The 16,325-nt window shown below is 37.5% G+C and overlaps 1 protein-coding gene across 1 annotated transcript; it reads left to right on the top strand.

Annotated features, from left to right (window-relative positions):
• The first annotated feature begins 1,337 nt into the window (after nucleotides 1–1,337).
• Nucleotides 1,338–13,272, top strand: LOC112563757 (polypeptide N-acetylgalactosaminyltransferase 11-like). The gene is given in 14 exon segments (XM_025238060.1): nucleotides 1,338–1,389; nucleotides 1,972–2,448; nucleotides 3,413–3,494; nucleotides 4,113–4,279; nucleotides 5,938–6,065; nucleotides 6,450–6,694; nucleotides 7,351–7,381; nucleotides 7,383–7,469; nucleotides 8,464–8,616; nucleotides 8,840–8,971; nucleotides 9,327–9,413; nucleotides 9,723–9,827; nucleotides 10,322–10,474; nucleotides 10,973–13,272. Coding segments are annotated over 13 exon segments (1,917 nt in total). The 5' UTR covers nucleotides 1,338–1,389; nucleotides 1,972–2,042; the 3' UTR covers nucleotides 11,114–13,272.
• The last annotated feature ends 3,053 nt before the right edge of the window (nucleotides 13,273–16,325 follow it).

Genomic DNA, 16,325 nt, shown 5'->3' with positions numbered 1-16,325 from the left:
TACTAATACAATGATTTTTTTTCATGGTGAAGATATGATGCAAAGACATGTAGTTTTGCTTTAAAGACTACCTTCTATTGTGAGATGTAGGTGTAATGAATTCAACATATTGTGCATAGTTTTTCACCGAACTTTCAAAACTAGAGGATTCACTAGTATTACTACATATTCAGTGTAATTCAGCAACCACTCTTGGTACATCCTATTTATTAATACTAATAAAGAAATGTAGCTGCATTAATTTTAATGTTCTTTAGTACTTGACTCATCAGTGTATCTTTCAGTAGGCAAAGTTTTGAGGCAATAACTGTACATAACAACACTGGAGAAAAATCTATGGAAGAGCTTTATTTTAAGAGGGATCAGAATGCATAATATTATGAAAATCACTATGGCATATACCCTGACAAACGCTTAATGCCATCTCTAACCCTAGTCCTACTTAATTAACCCTATATTCAGTTTGTAAACAGTGTCATGGTGTTGTAAGTTCTCTTAAAGTTGTACCAAATCTGTTTGGCATATTTACCTTCCTGGCATAATTAAAACTGAGGTCAATGGCGTCTGTCATGTTTTCAGTTATGGGTGCATTGTTAGCCCACAAGGTTTATGGGTTATAATTTGCTAGTCATATTATCTGCTTTTCATAATACTTAACTACATTTTCAGTTAAAACAACTTTTTCTCTGATTTTTTGGATCAACCATTAGTCATTCTCTTTGCTATCTGGTTGGTGTCTTTGATATGCGACTGCCTTATTCTCTTCTTCAGTGGTGCTGTTTAATTCATGTGTTCATTCACGCATGACACTTTGTTACACTGTATGACAAAATTATGGGATATACTTTTCCACTACAAGATAACCTCATATGGAAGGTCCATAGCTTAAATCAGATATGCCTTCCATAAAACAGCTTCAAAAACTGACTGAATAACACCGAAAACGGTTGTAGAATCCTATACATACGAGATAACACATCCATACCACTACAGAAATTTACGGGCTGACATGCAGCAGAAAATTCATGAATCAAATGATAGTGGCGGTCTTTTATAAATTATTTTTGTCTCAATAACTGATCAAGCGATCTGACAGTAGGTTACAGGTAACACTGTCTTAGAATGAGATTAGAAACACCTGTGGTCGTTTACCATCTCTCGACCACTACTTCTAAGCTTAACTGTCTATCCTGTGCGGCGTGAGTACTGGCAGGCGTTTTCTAACAAAACAAAATGAAGTTCAACTTTTTATCATCAATGAACAAATTTTAAAATATAAGTACTTCTCCCATTCTGTTAAAAATAGCAAGCAGCGTTCGACGCCCTAGCCGTTGAGTCAAGACCAAAGCGGAAACGCCGACTGCAAGGGACTCGTCTGCTACGCTTCCGGTGCTTCTGCATGAAAAGTTTCTTTTTCAAATTTCAGTTTGGAATAATTTTCAGGATAGCATACGATCTTCTCATCATTACATAAAAGTTCATTTTTATAGCACTTTGTTTTAATATGTCATGAAGCAAAAAGAACGAGGATAAAGTCAAAATGTGATGGGAAAACACTTTCACATTTGTCCAAAATTATAGCCAAACTAAAGATCGTTATTTCATTGGTTTGATGTAGCATGTTAAAAATTGTGAGAAAAATGTTTAAGTCATTAAAGGTTAGTCAGGCACCATCTTAAAACATTTTACAGTAGTTCTTCCCCTTTAGATACGCCATCCATCCATGAGTGATTTAAAAAAAAATTATCATGTAGCAGAAAGTCCCTTGCTTTATTATGAAACATTCAAAAACATTATCAAGAAACATATAAACAACAAACTGCGCGGTCGCGAATGCCAATAAAGCATACATAAAATCTTGGATTGTGTATCATCCTCCCTGTGCATCAACTGATGTACTCATGCCAGTCTGGGATTATCAGTCGCATGCCGGTTTAGACGCTTGCCATTTTTTGATTGTTCTGTTATCAGGGAGCAAAATGACATGCCGCAAAGCACCAGACTGTTGTTCACACGGATTCATAAACCAGCCATTGTGAAATATGTTTAGTCTTAAATACGCTGTTCTGAATGTCCTCGTGTGCATCTTAGCATGGACTGTTGTCCACTATTACTCAGATGTGAAATCACGTTTGTTCAGTTTTACCTCTGCAAATTTAGGCACTGCAGGACGAGAGGCTTTAAATGATGTGGGACTAGAAAAGCAAAGTGAAACAAAAGAAAGCACTGCAGCCAAAACGACTTTGAACGAGAATGAATTTCCTTCACGCCACCAGTATGATGATAATCAAGCAGATGGAGGACAATATGATACTGTCCTTGAGAGGGATAACTTGAAAAAGGGCATCAGCACACCGCATCAGCTGTTAACGGAAGACTACGATGAGCAGAAAACTTACGAACTTTCACTGTTGGCAAACCAAGAGGAATACGAGCTTAAACAATCAGGTGACAAGGCATAAAACCTAGTATGACTTTTGATAAAGTTTTTATGTTGTTTTAATTTTGGGAGCTGCATGCTTTTTTATATTTTTGTATTGGCTTTTAATTTTGGGGGTGTTTTTTCAAAATGAAAGAGGTAAGTTGCTTCAGCAAGCTTTTCTTTTGAGTGTTGAAAACTGTTAAGATTAAGTAAAACAACTTTACAGTATAGCGCCAGTCCATTGACAATGTACATGTTCAGAGTATTTGATACCTTGTAGGTTATTAACTAAGGGATTTACCTGAATATATAAGTACAATGTTGTGAAAGTACAGTTGATAAAAATAAGGTTAATATTTGAAATTAGAATGCCCCTTTCGTTCAGCCAGTGTATCATTCACTTACACCCCACCCCACACACACTCTCATGCACCTCACTGATGACCCATTTCAGTGGACCAACGTAATCACAAAACCACTTATCAGTTAGTCCAGCCAAGGGATGCATGTATATGTATGTTCATGCACCAAGATTTGCAGATTGGTCTGATGTAACAGGTACAAACAGGGGGTGGGGGTGGGCAGAAAGGAACTAGAATGGACTTTCCAGTTTATCAAGGACAAAAACTCTAGTGTGATACCCATGACTACACAGGCATTTGAATGCAGAAGAAATCATAAGATGCCTGCTTGATTTCTTGTATTAAGACATTTTAAATTTAGTATATCTCTCAAGTATGGCCAGTTCTTTATCATGATAATATCATCTGAAGCACATTCTCAGTCAAAGATAAGAATGTGCAAAATGACTTGATGTAGTTTCAACTTCACAATCATTGGAGTAGGCCCAAAGACTTCTGCTCAGTCTGGTGCATGATACTGCTTTAGACACTAAGTCTGATTAGCTGTATACCATTAGTCATTTATCTCCTAACATGAATATTCATAGTTTTACTCTCAATTTTATTTATTTTTGTTTTCCATAATCAGGTATGAAGCGGCATGGATTTAATGAATTTGTCAGCGAAAAGATTGGCTTACATCGAAATGTTCCAGATGAGAGAAATGAACTGTAAGTGTTCTGTGTAAGTATGTAAGTATGAATATGATGCAGCTTCTTGGGTAACTGGTTTAAGAAAGTTGTTTGGTACCCTGAACATCTTACAACCATGTCTAGATATGATTTAATTATGATATTAATATGATTTTTAGCAGTAGATCTTATCCTCATGAACTAAACACAAAAGTTAAGTTTTTGTTTTGGTATTATTTGTATTAAAAGCTTCAATGTTTGCTTTTATAAATATATATATTTATACAAATAGATTACATAAATGTATTTTTTGGCAAGTCTTTTACTACGTTTCTTTTCTTAGTCTCATATTAAAATTAGATGGTTCTATGTAGCTTCGAATGGGAAGTTGCTTGAACCATTGGATGACAGCTCCCTCTGACCACCCAGTACTGAACAGGCAACAGATGTATTTCTTCTTAGACAGAGGAAACCTCATTAGTTCATCGTCCCTGTAGTTGCTGTGCTATCATGTCGCTTTAACTTCTTGTATTTTCTTATTTATATGTTTGAAAATTTTTATCTTGCTAAAATTTCATTATTTTTTTTCTGATATATTTTACTGCTGAAGCTCACATTCATGGATATAACCATTTGTTTTATTAAATGTATCTTTAGGTGCAAGACCAAATTGTATCCTGAGAGTCTACCAAATGTAAGCATAGTGATTTGTTTTCACAATGAAGCATGGACCACACTTTTGCGAAGTGTACATAGTATTTTGGACAGAACACCACAAAATCTCATCCATGAGATCATTCTTATTGATGACAACAGTAACATGGGTTAGTATAGTACCAACAATAAATTTAATCAACTACTAGTACAATTACCTCTGCATTAGTTGCACCTAATGCTACTATATCCGTTGCTAGTACCATACTGCTCAAAACAATGGAACGGCCAGTTCCATTCAACAGTCAGTAAATAACTGTTTTGTGCCGATAAACACATAGATAATAGCATTGAATCAAAGCATTTCATTATTCATTAAATGAAACATTATCAGCCAATTTTAGTCCTTTAAGGAAGCAAGCTATGAGGGGAACATTTTAACAAGAATTTTAGCTTGATGTAACATTTTCACTGGGGACTATGACTGGTTCAAAATCAAGAAAAGGTATATCAGAGAAAATGAGAGTCGGTATCGACAAGGGGCCCAGAGAGATCGTCTACCCCGGAACCCATGCTGGCTCTTGGTGGCCCTGCTTATGGGTTGGCTAGCTCTAGGTTGCTGGGCCAGGACATCCCACAAATGTTAAATGAGAGTCAGAGCTGGGGAACAGGCAAGTCTATGCAGTTGACACAGTGTAGCTGCAGGAATGCGGGAATTCATTGATTACCCTGTCCTTGTGTGGTCTGGCATTGACATCCTAAAGAATGGCACTTGATCCAATGGTTTGCAGTGCTGGTAATACCAGAGGCTGTAGAATGTTATCTCTGTATGTCATGCCTTTCAGGTTGCTTTTGCACCAGGCAGAGAGGAGTTCTGTAGGCTGTCCCTATCCCACCCCACACCATGATTGATCCACCACCTTAACAATCATGCTCCTTTACAGTCGGATTGTGATAACATTCTCTGTGTCATCTCCAGACACAGATTCGGCCATCGTGAAAGGACCTGGGAAAGCGATATTCATCAGCAAAGAGGCCTGCAGCCCATTTATGCTTTCTTGTGCCAGATGGCATTGTGCCCATGCAAGACAAGCAGCACAGTGTGCAAGTGTCAGGACAAGGCAAACAGAAGGCCACCTTGACCGAAGATTGCCCCCCTGAAAAATTTACAAACCATCTGGTCGCCGACATTTATGTTGGCACCTTCTTGCGTCTGTCCTCTGAGTGGGCTGACAGTGGCTGTTCTCTGTCTTAGAACCAACAAAACAACGAATCTGTCCTGCTGTCTGGTAGTTAGTTGACCATGAGAATCCAGAATGTCTTCACTTTTAACATTTCCTGTTGCCTTGTAGCGGTCTTGTAGAGTTGAATGACATCGTGAGCAACTACCAATCAACAGCCAAAATCTGGAACACCAGTGTCCTCCTGCAACTATGTAATGATCCTCTCATGGTCAACAGTACTTAATTGTCATCACTGCATGATTAAAAAGGCATATAGAAACCAGCAATAAACTTCCCCAAGAATCTAAAATTACTGAGATGGGTGAAAAATGGACAGGGTTTGCACATACACTGCATGTTTTAAATTCTGCCTTGTCATATCTATATGCTGCAATTGCATGCATTTTTTGATGGGTTTGATGTTTTTTTTTTGTTTTTTTTTAATTTACTGCTTTGCTGAGAAAGGTTTACTATTTATTTTTAACTATCTCTTGTGTGTTAATTTTTGGGGACTTTTTGAGCCAGAAATTGCCATTCACTTAGTTTTGTTTCATTTAGGGTTTTTTTTTTCTTAAAGAAATGTATAAATTTTATTACTTCTTCAGATCATTTGAAAGAAAAGCTGGATATTTATGTAGAGGAATATTTGCCACAAACAAAGGTTGTACACAGTGAGGAAAGACTGGGCCTCATCAGAGCTAGAATGCTGGGCGCGAGCCATGCTTCAGGTTAGGTGTTTGTGCTTAAATATTCTTAAAAGGAGCAAATAATACTGAATGCTACCATATTTAGCTGAAGACTATTACAGTCTGTGAAGGCTGTTAAATTTCATTTGATTTCAAACATACTGACTTCAGAAGGAAGTATTAAAATGTTTGTTTTTGTGTTTTAGACATGGAACCAACATTTACAATCTATAGTAATAATAATAGGATAGAAATGTTAGAAATATTTATACAAAAAAGGGGAATGGTTTTATTTACAAATGTTTATTGTGGAAAAACTGAGCATACTACAGTTTAAAAAAGTTGCAGTTGTGGGCTAATAATAGAAAAAACTGCTGTACATAGTGTGAAGTTGTCTGTAATCTTTTTTTTATTGAAAATTTGCTTCATAGGTTTTGGTTTTCCTGGACAGCCATATAGAAGTAAATGTACAGTGGCTGGAGCCTTTGTTGACACGGATCAAGAAGCTGAGAGAGGCTGTGGTGGTTCCTGTTGTTGACACCATTGATTCAGACACGTTTGTGTACACTCCGGCTCCTCTTGTACGTGGTAGTTTTACATGGTCTCTTCTTCACAACTGGGATCCCTTACCAGAGAGGCTTCTTCAAAATAAAGAGCGCCTTGTTGAACCTATTGAGTAAGTCATTATTGTCTTTTGTTGAGATTTTGAATGTTTATAATGGTGGTGGAAATGTACTTGTCTGAAACCGAAAGATTAGCATGAAGCTGTATCATGCTAAAAAAACTATTTACCATGTTTATTTTACAGTTTTGTGTATGCAACATTCAGTGAAATATGACTGCCAGATGTTAATTTTCCTATGTATAATTGAAATAAGGAAGCTGAAACTGAGCTTATAAATGCATTAAATAAAGTCTAAGGATTGAATGAGACTCAATATCAGTCTGCTTTTTCATGGTCTAATGAAAATTGTGTCCAATATGTAAGTTCACATAATAATACTTTAGGTTTTTGATGTGTCACCATCTTTGCGCTTACTTGTGGATTGTGATTTTGTCTTAGTGTTAAGCACTTAGCTGGCTTCTGTGGACTGGAAACTGTGCGATAGAAATAAACTTTTATTATTGTTATTATTGCTTAAATTATTGTCAATGATTCTACCACAGAGGAGTGTGTAAACAACTGGGATATGCATAAATAATGTATACAGAAGAACATACAAAATATTTTTTTTTAATTTTAGAAATAATTTTTGTTTGCTCTTAACTGTATGCATGATCATTTAGCCTGCCCAGTAAGTCTCTAAGGATTCTTTGCTGTGCTATGTCCAGTTCCCCAACTATGCCTGGAGGGCTCTTTGCCGATGGATAGAAAGTACTTTTATGAGCTTGGTGAATATGATGCAGGAATGGACATTTGGGGTGGAGAAAATGTAGAGATATCATTTCGGGTAAGTTATTTTCACAACAGATTTCTCAGCTGTAACTCTTCTGTACTTACCTTTTGTTTCCTTAGTGTTCTTTGTCATCAGCTGTGCTGGTTTTTCTGAGCACATCATTTAGTTAGAAATATGTTTGTGATGTATTTACTGTTAAACCTGTGGTAAGGGAACATCATTTATTCAGCTAAAAAGCTGTCCCTTCTTGGCATATGTCCTATTTTCAGAGGTGTCCCCTTATCAGGAACAGAATAGACACTCTCTGTACTTGAAATGATCAGCGTATACGCTACTTTGGCTGGACATTTCAAAAAGTGGCAGGAAATTCCTGGCCAAAATTTGATGTGCTCATGTATCCATATGCCTGAACCATTATTGCAGTTGTCACGAATGTCGAGGGTGTTTTCTACAAACTAGGATACAAAACAACTCTACTCCTGAAGTAAATTTTCAATGCTGCACAAGAAACTGCTCACACTGAAATCCATAGGCGTGGAAGAAAAATCCCTACGATTCATTGTATCTTCTCAATAACTGACCAGGAGCCAAGGCTACGCTCGATGCAATTGCACTATAGCACAACTAATCACTGCAGGTGTAGAAATAACAAACTGTTGTATAATTCAAAATGTCATAAAAGTTCATCTTGTTGAACAAGTGATGATAGAGATTGTTTATTTGCTATTGTTTATAAGCTTAAGTATCAAAATTTAATTTAATAGTTTACAATCATTATAAAGTATGAAATTATGCAGACCCACAAAACTCTGTTCCTGAATTTTTTCTTCCACCTTTGGCTGATTACCCCATTCCATTTCCCAAATTGGCTGGTCAATTCCCAAAATCAAGAAAAGATTGGACACTGGCCAGTGAATTTACAGAAACATTGGCCATTTCTCATTTTGGCCAGATACTTCCCACTTGCTGTAACATATATATATATATGAATAGTCACTTCTGATGCCCTAAATATAAATTATAGATGATGATGTGGTCTGTGGCTTAGATCTGGCAATGTGGTGGCCGCCTAGAAATCATCCCCTGTTCTCGAGTTGGCCATGTTTTCCGAGAATTTCGTCCATACAGTGCTCCTGGAGGAGTAGAAACAGTTATTCGGAATACAGCTCGTGTAGCAGAGGTGTGGCTGGATGAGTACAAGGTAAACCTGTCTTTTTACTAGATTAGCGAAAGATTCAGTGTTTTCACAGCAAAGTCTATTTGTTCCTGACCTTTACCATTTCCGTAAACAGGCACAATGCAGACAAACAAAGCTAATGAACTGATTGTTGTAAAGAAGGACGAAGTGATCAATCTAAAGAAAGATAAATAATTTTTTTTATTGTCCTTATTTCTTTCTTCAAAAAATGCCTTTTTTTTTCCAGAAACACTTTTATGATACACGTCCAGTTGCAAAAACAATGGATTATGGCGATGTGTCAGATCGCATTAAGTTGAGACAACGCCTTGCCTGCAGATCTTTTAAGTGGTATCTTGATACAGTGTTTCCAGAGATGGTAATCATTATTCCATTTTAGTTGAGACACTGTGTGAGAACAGTTTTTTTTGAGTTTACATTGGAGACAAATTTTGTATCAGAAAGACATTTACATTTCTTCCCAGACATCAAATGTTATATTTCGCTCTCTGTCTCTTTGATTAAATGAGCCTATGTAAAAGCTCATCTTACTAAAATTAATATTACATTACCCAAATTAAAAGCAGTTATTGTAACAGCTTTTGTTAAAATAATCATCACATGAAGATCATGGTTTTATGAGAAATTTTTGTATTTGCATGTTTTCTTCTTGATATAAAGAACAGTCAAATGAGTCTTTATTATAAGAAATAGCATAAACTGACATTACATAGATTGTGCCTGGTGAAGAACGGAAAATACGAGGAAGTTACAGACACCCTAAAGAAACAAGGAGTCCTACATTGATACAGACAGCACTTGTAAGTGCCTGCTATTTTTGTTACTAAGAAGTTGATATTTGACAGAAATGAGCAGACAAAAAGAAAATCATGCAAGAGGGGAGATAAGAAGACAGTAGCACAACTAAAAAACAACAAAAATTCATACATGTATGTGAATGCATAAGTGAATCCACATGTACATGCATGCCTGCACCTACCCTAAGAAGCAAATTGTGATAGAAAGTACTTCTTTTATTTGAAATTTATAAATTTTCACTTTTGTATGTATGTTGGAAATATAGACCTAATAATCAATATAAACTTTTGCATTAAAAAAATCGCCTTTAGATCCAGCATGCTCCTTCAGGATTGTGTGTCATGCTACGTGACACAAAGCCCGACAGGGGAGGCCTGCTGAAGTTATCCCAGTGCTCAAAAGATAATGACAAACAGGTGAGTATATGGTTGTAGATATGGGCTGCTTGATTCTGATCCATTATGTCAATGTTATTATTTTTTTAATAGTTGTTCATTCCATCAAAAATATGAGAAGTATACCTGCTTAGAAAGTGCTTTTTATGGGAGGGATAGAAAGCTACCCTGAAGTTGGGAGAGTGCCTTTTCTTTCCACTGGCTGAATGCCCTTTGCTGGTGTGATGTCAACACATTCATGCTATGCAGAAATAGAAGCAAATCTTTTTGTCAGTTGCATGGTATGTTAAGTAGATTTTATTTTTAAGTACATTTTTTTTATTAACTTGGTGTTCTTACTGGGGAAGCAGGAACAGTATATCTGTTATTTCCTTTCTTAATGTTTGTTTCCCTTGCAAGTTTTTTTTTGTTTGTTTGTTTTTTTTTGCTTATCTTTCGTGTCATTCATTTTGCTCTTTTGTTTGCAAAAGTTTCAAAGTAGTATTCAATTATCATGTACCTGTGCACTTCCTCAGATATGGGAGATACATAAAAACAACGATCGCCAAATAAAAATTCGTGGTGTCAAATTGTGTGTGGAAGTTGGATGGCACAAGCATCGATCAGTCCCAGTCCTTGGAAAGTGTCGAGGTTCAGGCAGCTCACAGACTTGGATATGGCGTACACAGGTAAATTTAATCTCTTGTCAAGAACAAATGTCTTCAGCATGCTGGGATATGCTTAGAAGAAGAAACATGGCTGGAACTTCAAGAGTGTTGTGTAAAGACGTCGATTGGTTTTTCGTGTTGTACTGTTTTTGAAGGGGGGTGATTTTGCTTTTGTTTTGTTTTTTTCATGTTAAAGACCTGTACCGGTTGTAGCATACCTTTGTAGGTGTATTGTAAGATTGATATAACTTCATAAAATTCCTTGTTCCCAAAGGTACAGTAATAAATAAGAAAAGTCCAGTAGTAAGGGCATTGATATTTTGTTGTATGGAGACAGCTTAGCATCATCCAAAGAGGTTGTTAGGTCTTAATGCAGTTACTAGATGTTGCCAGCTACTATTGGACCAGAGAAACTATTTGTTCTTCATGATCCCATCTGATGTAACTCTCAGGCATATATCTCTTTTTCTGCCTTGCCATAATGTGTGAATGTCTGAGCTCCTTACATGTTTTGTGCAGGAAGGTGTTACTGAAGCTTTCAATCCCGGAAGTGGCCAGTGCTTGGCTATTCCAGGAAAAGCTGGAGAAAAACAGACAGTTGTTTTTGATTTTTGTCAACCAGTGGAGGCACAACATTTTGTTCTAGTCCCTGCAGACTAATTAAACCCTGCTCATTGATAGTGAAATTTATCATTATTACCTTTACACTGTTTTATTGGTTTAGTTTTATTGGTTTGGATTTTTTTTTACCTTAAGATTTGTTGGGTAAAAACTTTCTCATGTTTGTAAGTTTATCCTATATGCTTTTAGCTCACTTAATATCAGACACAAGCACTACAAGCATTTATTCACACCATAGTTGAAAATGCTTTTTAATCATGTGCAGTTGAAAATAGATCACCAGACTATTTTCCAAAGGCAGCTGATGCTGATGTAAGTAGCATTTTGGCCAAACATAGTGTAATTGAGTTAACAAGATAATGTTGTATAATCAGCTAGTATTGACTTGCAAAGACTTATTTATCAGGGCTCAGCTGATGTTTTTGATCCTGCTGACTACGAAATTTGTGATTATCACCAAAAGATTTGAGCACCTTATTGTTTACTTTGTGTTCCTCATGCAGGTTTTGCATTTTACCACATGAATCCTGTTTATAGTCATGTTTTTTTACAACATCAGTCAAAAGGCTCTGATATCTTGCCTGTGATTTGTAACACTGGGCATTATATTCTATTTATTTTTGTATTGTTTTGCATTATACTTTTGTATTTAAATTTATTGCTAACAAACTTATGAACGCATTTATTCTTTTATAGAACATTGGTAGAGGTTTGGTTTTAGACGTTTATAGAGGGGTTTTTTCCCACAAAACACACACACACTTTTCCACTTTATGCATTCCAATGGAGACACATGGCTTTCTGTTTAGATTTCTTTTAAAATATTTAAAAATTTTAACATTTGTGGTTGTTAACATAACATCATTATGAAATATCTGACAAGACTCGTGTTTAATGTTAAATTTCTGTTTATGGCTATGGTATGTATTCTGCGGCAGATGGGTGAGTTAGAAAAATTTAATACTCACTATTCTCTTTCCATTCTCTAGTCATTGCTTGGCTTTAATTTTTGCTGCCGTCTTATACACAGTATTTTTGTTCAGGATTATGACACTGTCATCTAGTGAATCCCGCAATATGTATTTTTGTATCATTTTATAAGCAATGACTCATTTTTACAAATGTATTTTATATAACATAGTGTTTCCACTTACTGTTTATTTTTGTTATCAATACAATCAAAACAATTGTTGCAAGATGGAAACTGCATGTACAAGTTTATGCTCAAGGAGATGGATGTTTGTAAAGTACGATGTAGAAAAGGCAGTTTGTGAGGTCAGGAACATGTACCTAATTTCATGTGTAATCTTGTTCTTGTGTTATTTTTTGGTGATACATTAGCTCTTTGTTTGGACATCCCATTTTTACGGTAAGTTTGCTGCACGAGGGGAGTTAAGCGCTTGCATGTAAGACAACATTGCTGCATTTGACTGGTTCCAACACTTACTTCTTCCTCCCCCTGTATTCATTCACCTGTTGATGACAGTGCCTTACAAGTAACAGCTTTGCTCATTTTTTGGTGTTGGGTGGTGGCTGGATGCAAACGTAATCAGGTATTTTGAGGTCTGTTCAGTAAGTGTGATCTAATTTGGTCGTGGTGCTGCGCATTATAAATACCCATTATTATTATTATTTGATTTGTTTTCGTAAAAAGGTTTGAGTGAGGTAGACCTGTGACCCTACAGTCATTAAGTGTTGGAGCCATCAGGTATGTAGGGGGTGTTGTCAGGTGTTAAGATTGGAGTCATCGCTTGTGTAAGGGTGTTATCAAATGTTAAGGACCTCTTTTTGTGAAGGTAGTTACCATCTCTTCATCACTGCCTAACCTTTCCCAACCCTCCAGTCAGGTACCCACTCCACACAGGGGTCAACTGGGTAAAGTAGGCTGTGTTACACATAGTATGCATGTTTTCCAGGTTTGAACATCATTGCTTTGATCACTAGGCGTCTCCACCCCATTGTTTACCTATGTACCCTCAAAAGCCCACTCGTCCCGTTGATGTGGTGTTGTTGGGGTATCTTGCCAGCGGAAAACAATGCTTTGTTCTTGAGCTGTGTCAATTCTAGTCTCAATACTGAAAGGTAACTAATGACTTTTAAGTGAATGTTTCTCCACATAAAATTTATTCTGAGCTTTGGCAGTGTTGTCAAGTCTCAATCAGAATTAAAATTAAAGCTTGGAGTCTTTGCTGTTCAAACTTTCATCGCCTTTATGAAGAATGGAAGTGTTTGTAAACAATATGAATGATAATGGTGCTTGCCAAATTGTTAAGAAAGCACATCCTCTATTTACTTTGCGGTGTTTTACAATGTCCAGAGACAGCGTAGTTCAATTGGATCTTCTCATCTGTTTATACTAGTCAAAAAACATACACGAGTACAGAGAGGTTTTCTTTTTTCTTGTAAATCACTGGGTTAGGGTTATGTATCCCTTGACTAATACGAGATGACGGCGCTAGACCGTTGGTATTGGACATGGAGGGAGTCATGGATAGAAAAGGCTCGCTGCTTTTGGCCTGTCTTGAGCGGTAGGCTCAGTACAAGGTGCGATTTGATCAAATCAGAGTGATTTGATTCTTCAGCGTCATTTACTATGTCAGTTACTACCAGTTTCCCCAATCCTGTCTACATCTAGATGATGTGTGTGAAGCCCAAAGTGCATCTGAAGTGGTTATTAACGACCTGCACAACATGCAGCATAATCACCTGAAGTTGATGGCAGCATCATGGTCTGAGATGGGTAAGGACTGGGGTAGGAGGCAATGCAATGGCCTGAAGTGTAGAACTGACATAGAAGGCAGCGCCATAGCCTGTAATATGAGGAGGGGCAATGCAATATCCTGTATTGAGGTTAAGGTAAAGAGCAGCGCCTGAAATGTGGGGCTAGAGTAGGGCAGTAACCTAACCTGAAACATAACATGGTTTGGTAGCGCCATAGACTTCAGTGCGTTACAGCTGGGGGTGGGTAGGAGGCAGCACCGTAGCATGATGTGTGGACTGGGGTGCAGCAGTGACGCAACCCAAGCGTGAGGGGTAAGGGTGGCAGCACCATACCCTGGGGTGGAGGCAGTGAGGTACTGTCAAGCATGAAGTGGAGTGGCTTGACAGGTGACGCCATAGATTCATGTGTGGGACAAGGGAAAAACACGAGTTGCCGTTGACATTCATCAATTCATCTCTCGCTCCAGCCAGCAGGGGCAAAAATCATAGAGACGACCTCCTGACACCAGCCTGATTCCTCAATCTGATTCAAACCTAATCCTCAGTTTAACCCGTCCAGTTTTTCAGTCTATCTGAAGCCTTATTCCTCAGTCTAATATGCAGGGAAAGCTATCACATTCAAAAATCTATGTCAGAACCACTTGCTCAAAACTTGTATTCATACTTAAGTTCTCGCTGTTTATTCTAAAATTTACGAACTAAATGAACTGCTACAACTGCTTAGTTCTGACTAAACAAATTGAAAAATTATGTGTTGATGAAAAATATTTTTAAAAAAAACACTGACCATGCACTAATACGTCCTAAATTCATCTGTTTTTTTTTAAACTTGTTTTTCTGTTGCACTTGTCGATTACCTTGAAGAAGAGAGTACAATGCACTCTCTCCCTCTGTGTGTGTCCCAGCCTCTCCCCACTTTTCCCCACTGGCTGTCTTGTCGGGTCTGCAGCCTTTCATTTGCTCAAAGGTGGTAAGGAATACTGATGATGTAGATACACAAACCAGTGTTTGTTCGAAAATATCTTTCCAGGGTCTTTCGAAACTGCGGAGAAAGCTCTAGGGGGCAGAAAAAATACCCAGCCATAATGAAACTGTTTCACCCGAATTACAGATTTTAACTCTGTAGGAGGCCGTATGCGGCTGTTTCCGTCGTCAGCAGGCAGTTGTTCGTTTCCGTGTGGCTCCACCCGCACTCTCCTTTGATTGTGTGCCGCCACCAGACGGCTGGGGCTGTAGTCATAGACGAGAGGTATCTGGCTACCCGCGAGGTTGCGTTATCTTCTCTCCATAGCTGCTGCACCAGGAAGCCGCTTGAAGCGATAGCTATGGACTGAATCAAAGACGTGGGATACAGGTTATCTTCTCACCTTAGAGGTTTGCGTCTGTTGGCATGCAGGTAGAGGTCGCCACATTGTCCACTGAGCCTGATGCATGACCATCTTCGACACAGCTGTGCATCCAGTTCGTACATAGCTTTCAAAACCCAGACATTCGTTTAAACTTTTTTAAAGTAATAAATAAACCGTGTTTGGGTGAAAACTGTGGCAATCACAGGCTGGTATCAGACTTGTATTTCTGTCGAAAATTATCAAAAGGATCTTTCTTTGTTTCTTGTACATTTGTAACCAAACCATCTTATTAATCTGCTTCAGTCTGTTTATACAAATGGTCACACTACTGAATCTGCACTTCTTAAGATCACCAATGATTTGCTCCTTTGTTTTGCTGCTGCTGCTGCTGATGATGATGATGATGTCTCAAGAAATGTCTCTTCTTTTTTATCTGTCCATAACAATTCATCTATTTCTGTCATTCATTATCTATGAAGTGTAGGTGTCATTATCGATCCTACTTAATTTGACTTTCCAGCATCACATTTCTCATGTCTGCAGAGTTTCTCTCCTTGAACATCGAAGGATTAGTTCCCTTCGTCATTTGCTCAATTGTTAGGAAACCCAACTACTCGTCAGTGTTTTCATGTTCTCAAAAATGTTCTATTGTAATTTTTTTCTAGGCTGGAATTCATAATATCATTTTGACAGACTTCAAAGAATTCAAAATAGCTCTTCACTTCATCTGAGATCGGCTAGGTCTGAACATATAGTGTTCACCATTTGCTTTCTTCGCTGGATGACCGTTGCTGACCTTATATATATATAAACTATCCACGTTGGACACATTCTGCTGTTTCTGGCACTGGCCATTGGTACCCTTTGAGGTCCTCGGCTGTTCGTTCTTCTTACGGCAAGTTTCTTGTAGTCCCATTAACTAAGGCAAAGACGATATTGGGGACCAGCTGGTAATAAAGTACCCGTCACTTACTCTTAGACCTAATACCACCCTTTCTTGTTCTTCAGGTGTGCTCGTGTAATGTGCATGTATGCTTTCTCTATACAGTGTCTGTTGTGTGTGTGAGAGACAGGACTTTAAATGTTTTATATGATATTGTTTTAATCAGTTCACGTTGTATTAGTGTATTTGAACATTTCCAATGAAACTAGTTGTTTAGTGTTAACGAAAGTGATTTTCA

This window comes from Pomacea canaliculata, linkage group LG5, assembly GCF_003073045.1.
Source record: "Pomacea canaliculata isolate SZHN2017 linkage group LG5, ASM307304v1, whole genome shotgun sequence".
NCBI lineage: Eukaryota > Metazoa > Mollusca > Gastropoda > Architaenioglossa > Ampullariidae > Pomacea > Pomacea canaliculata.
This window is presented reverse-complemented; position numbering and strand designations above follow the sequence as displayed.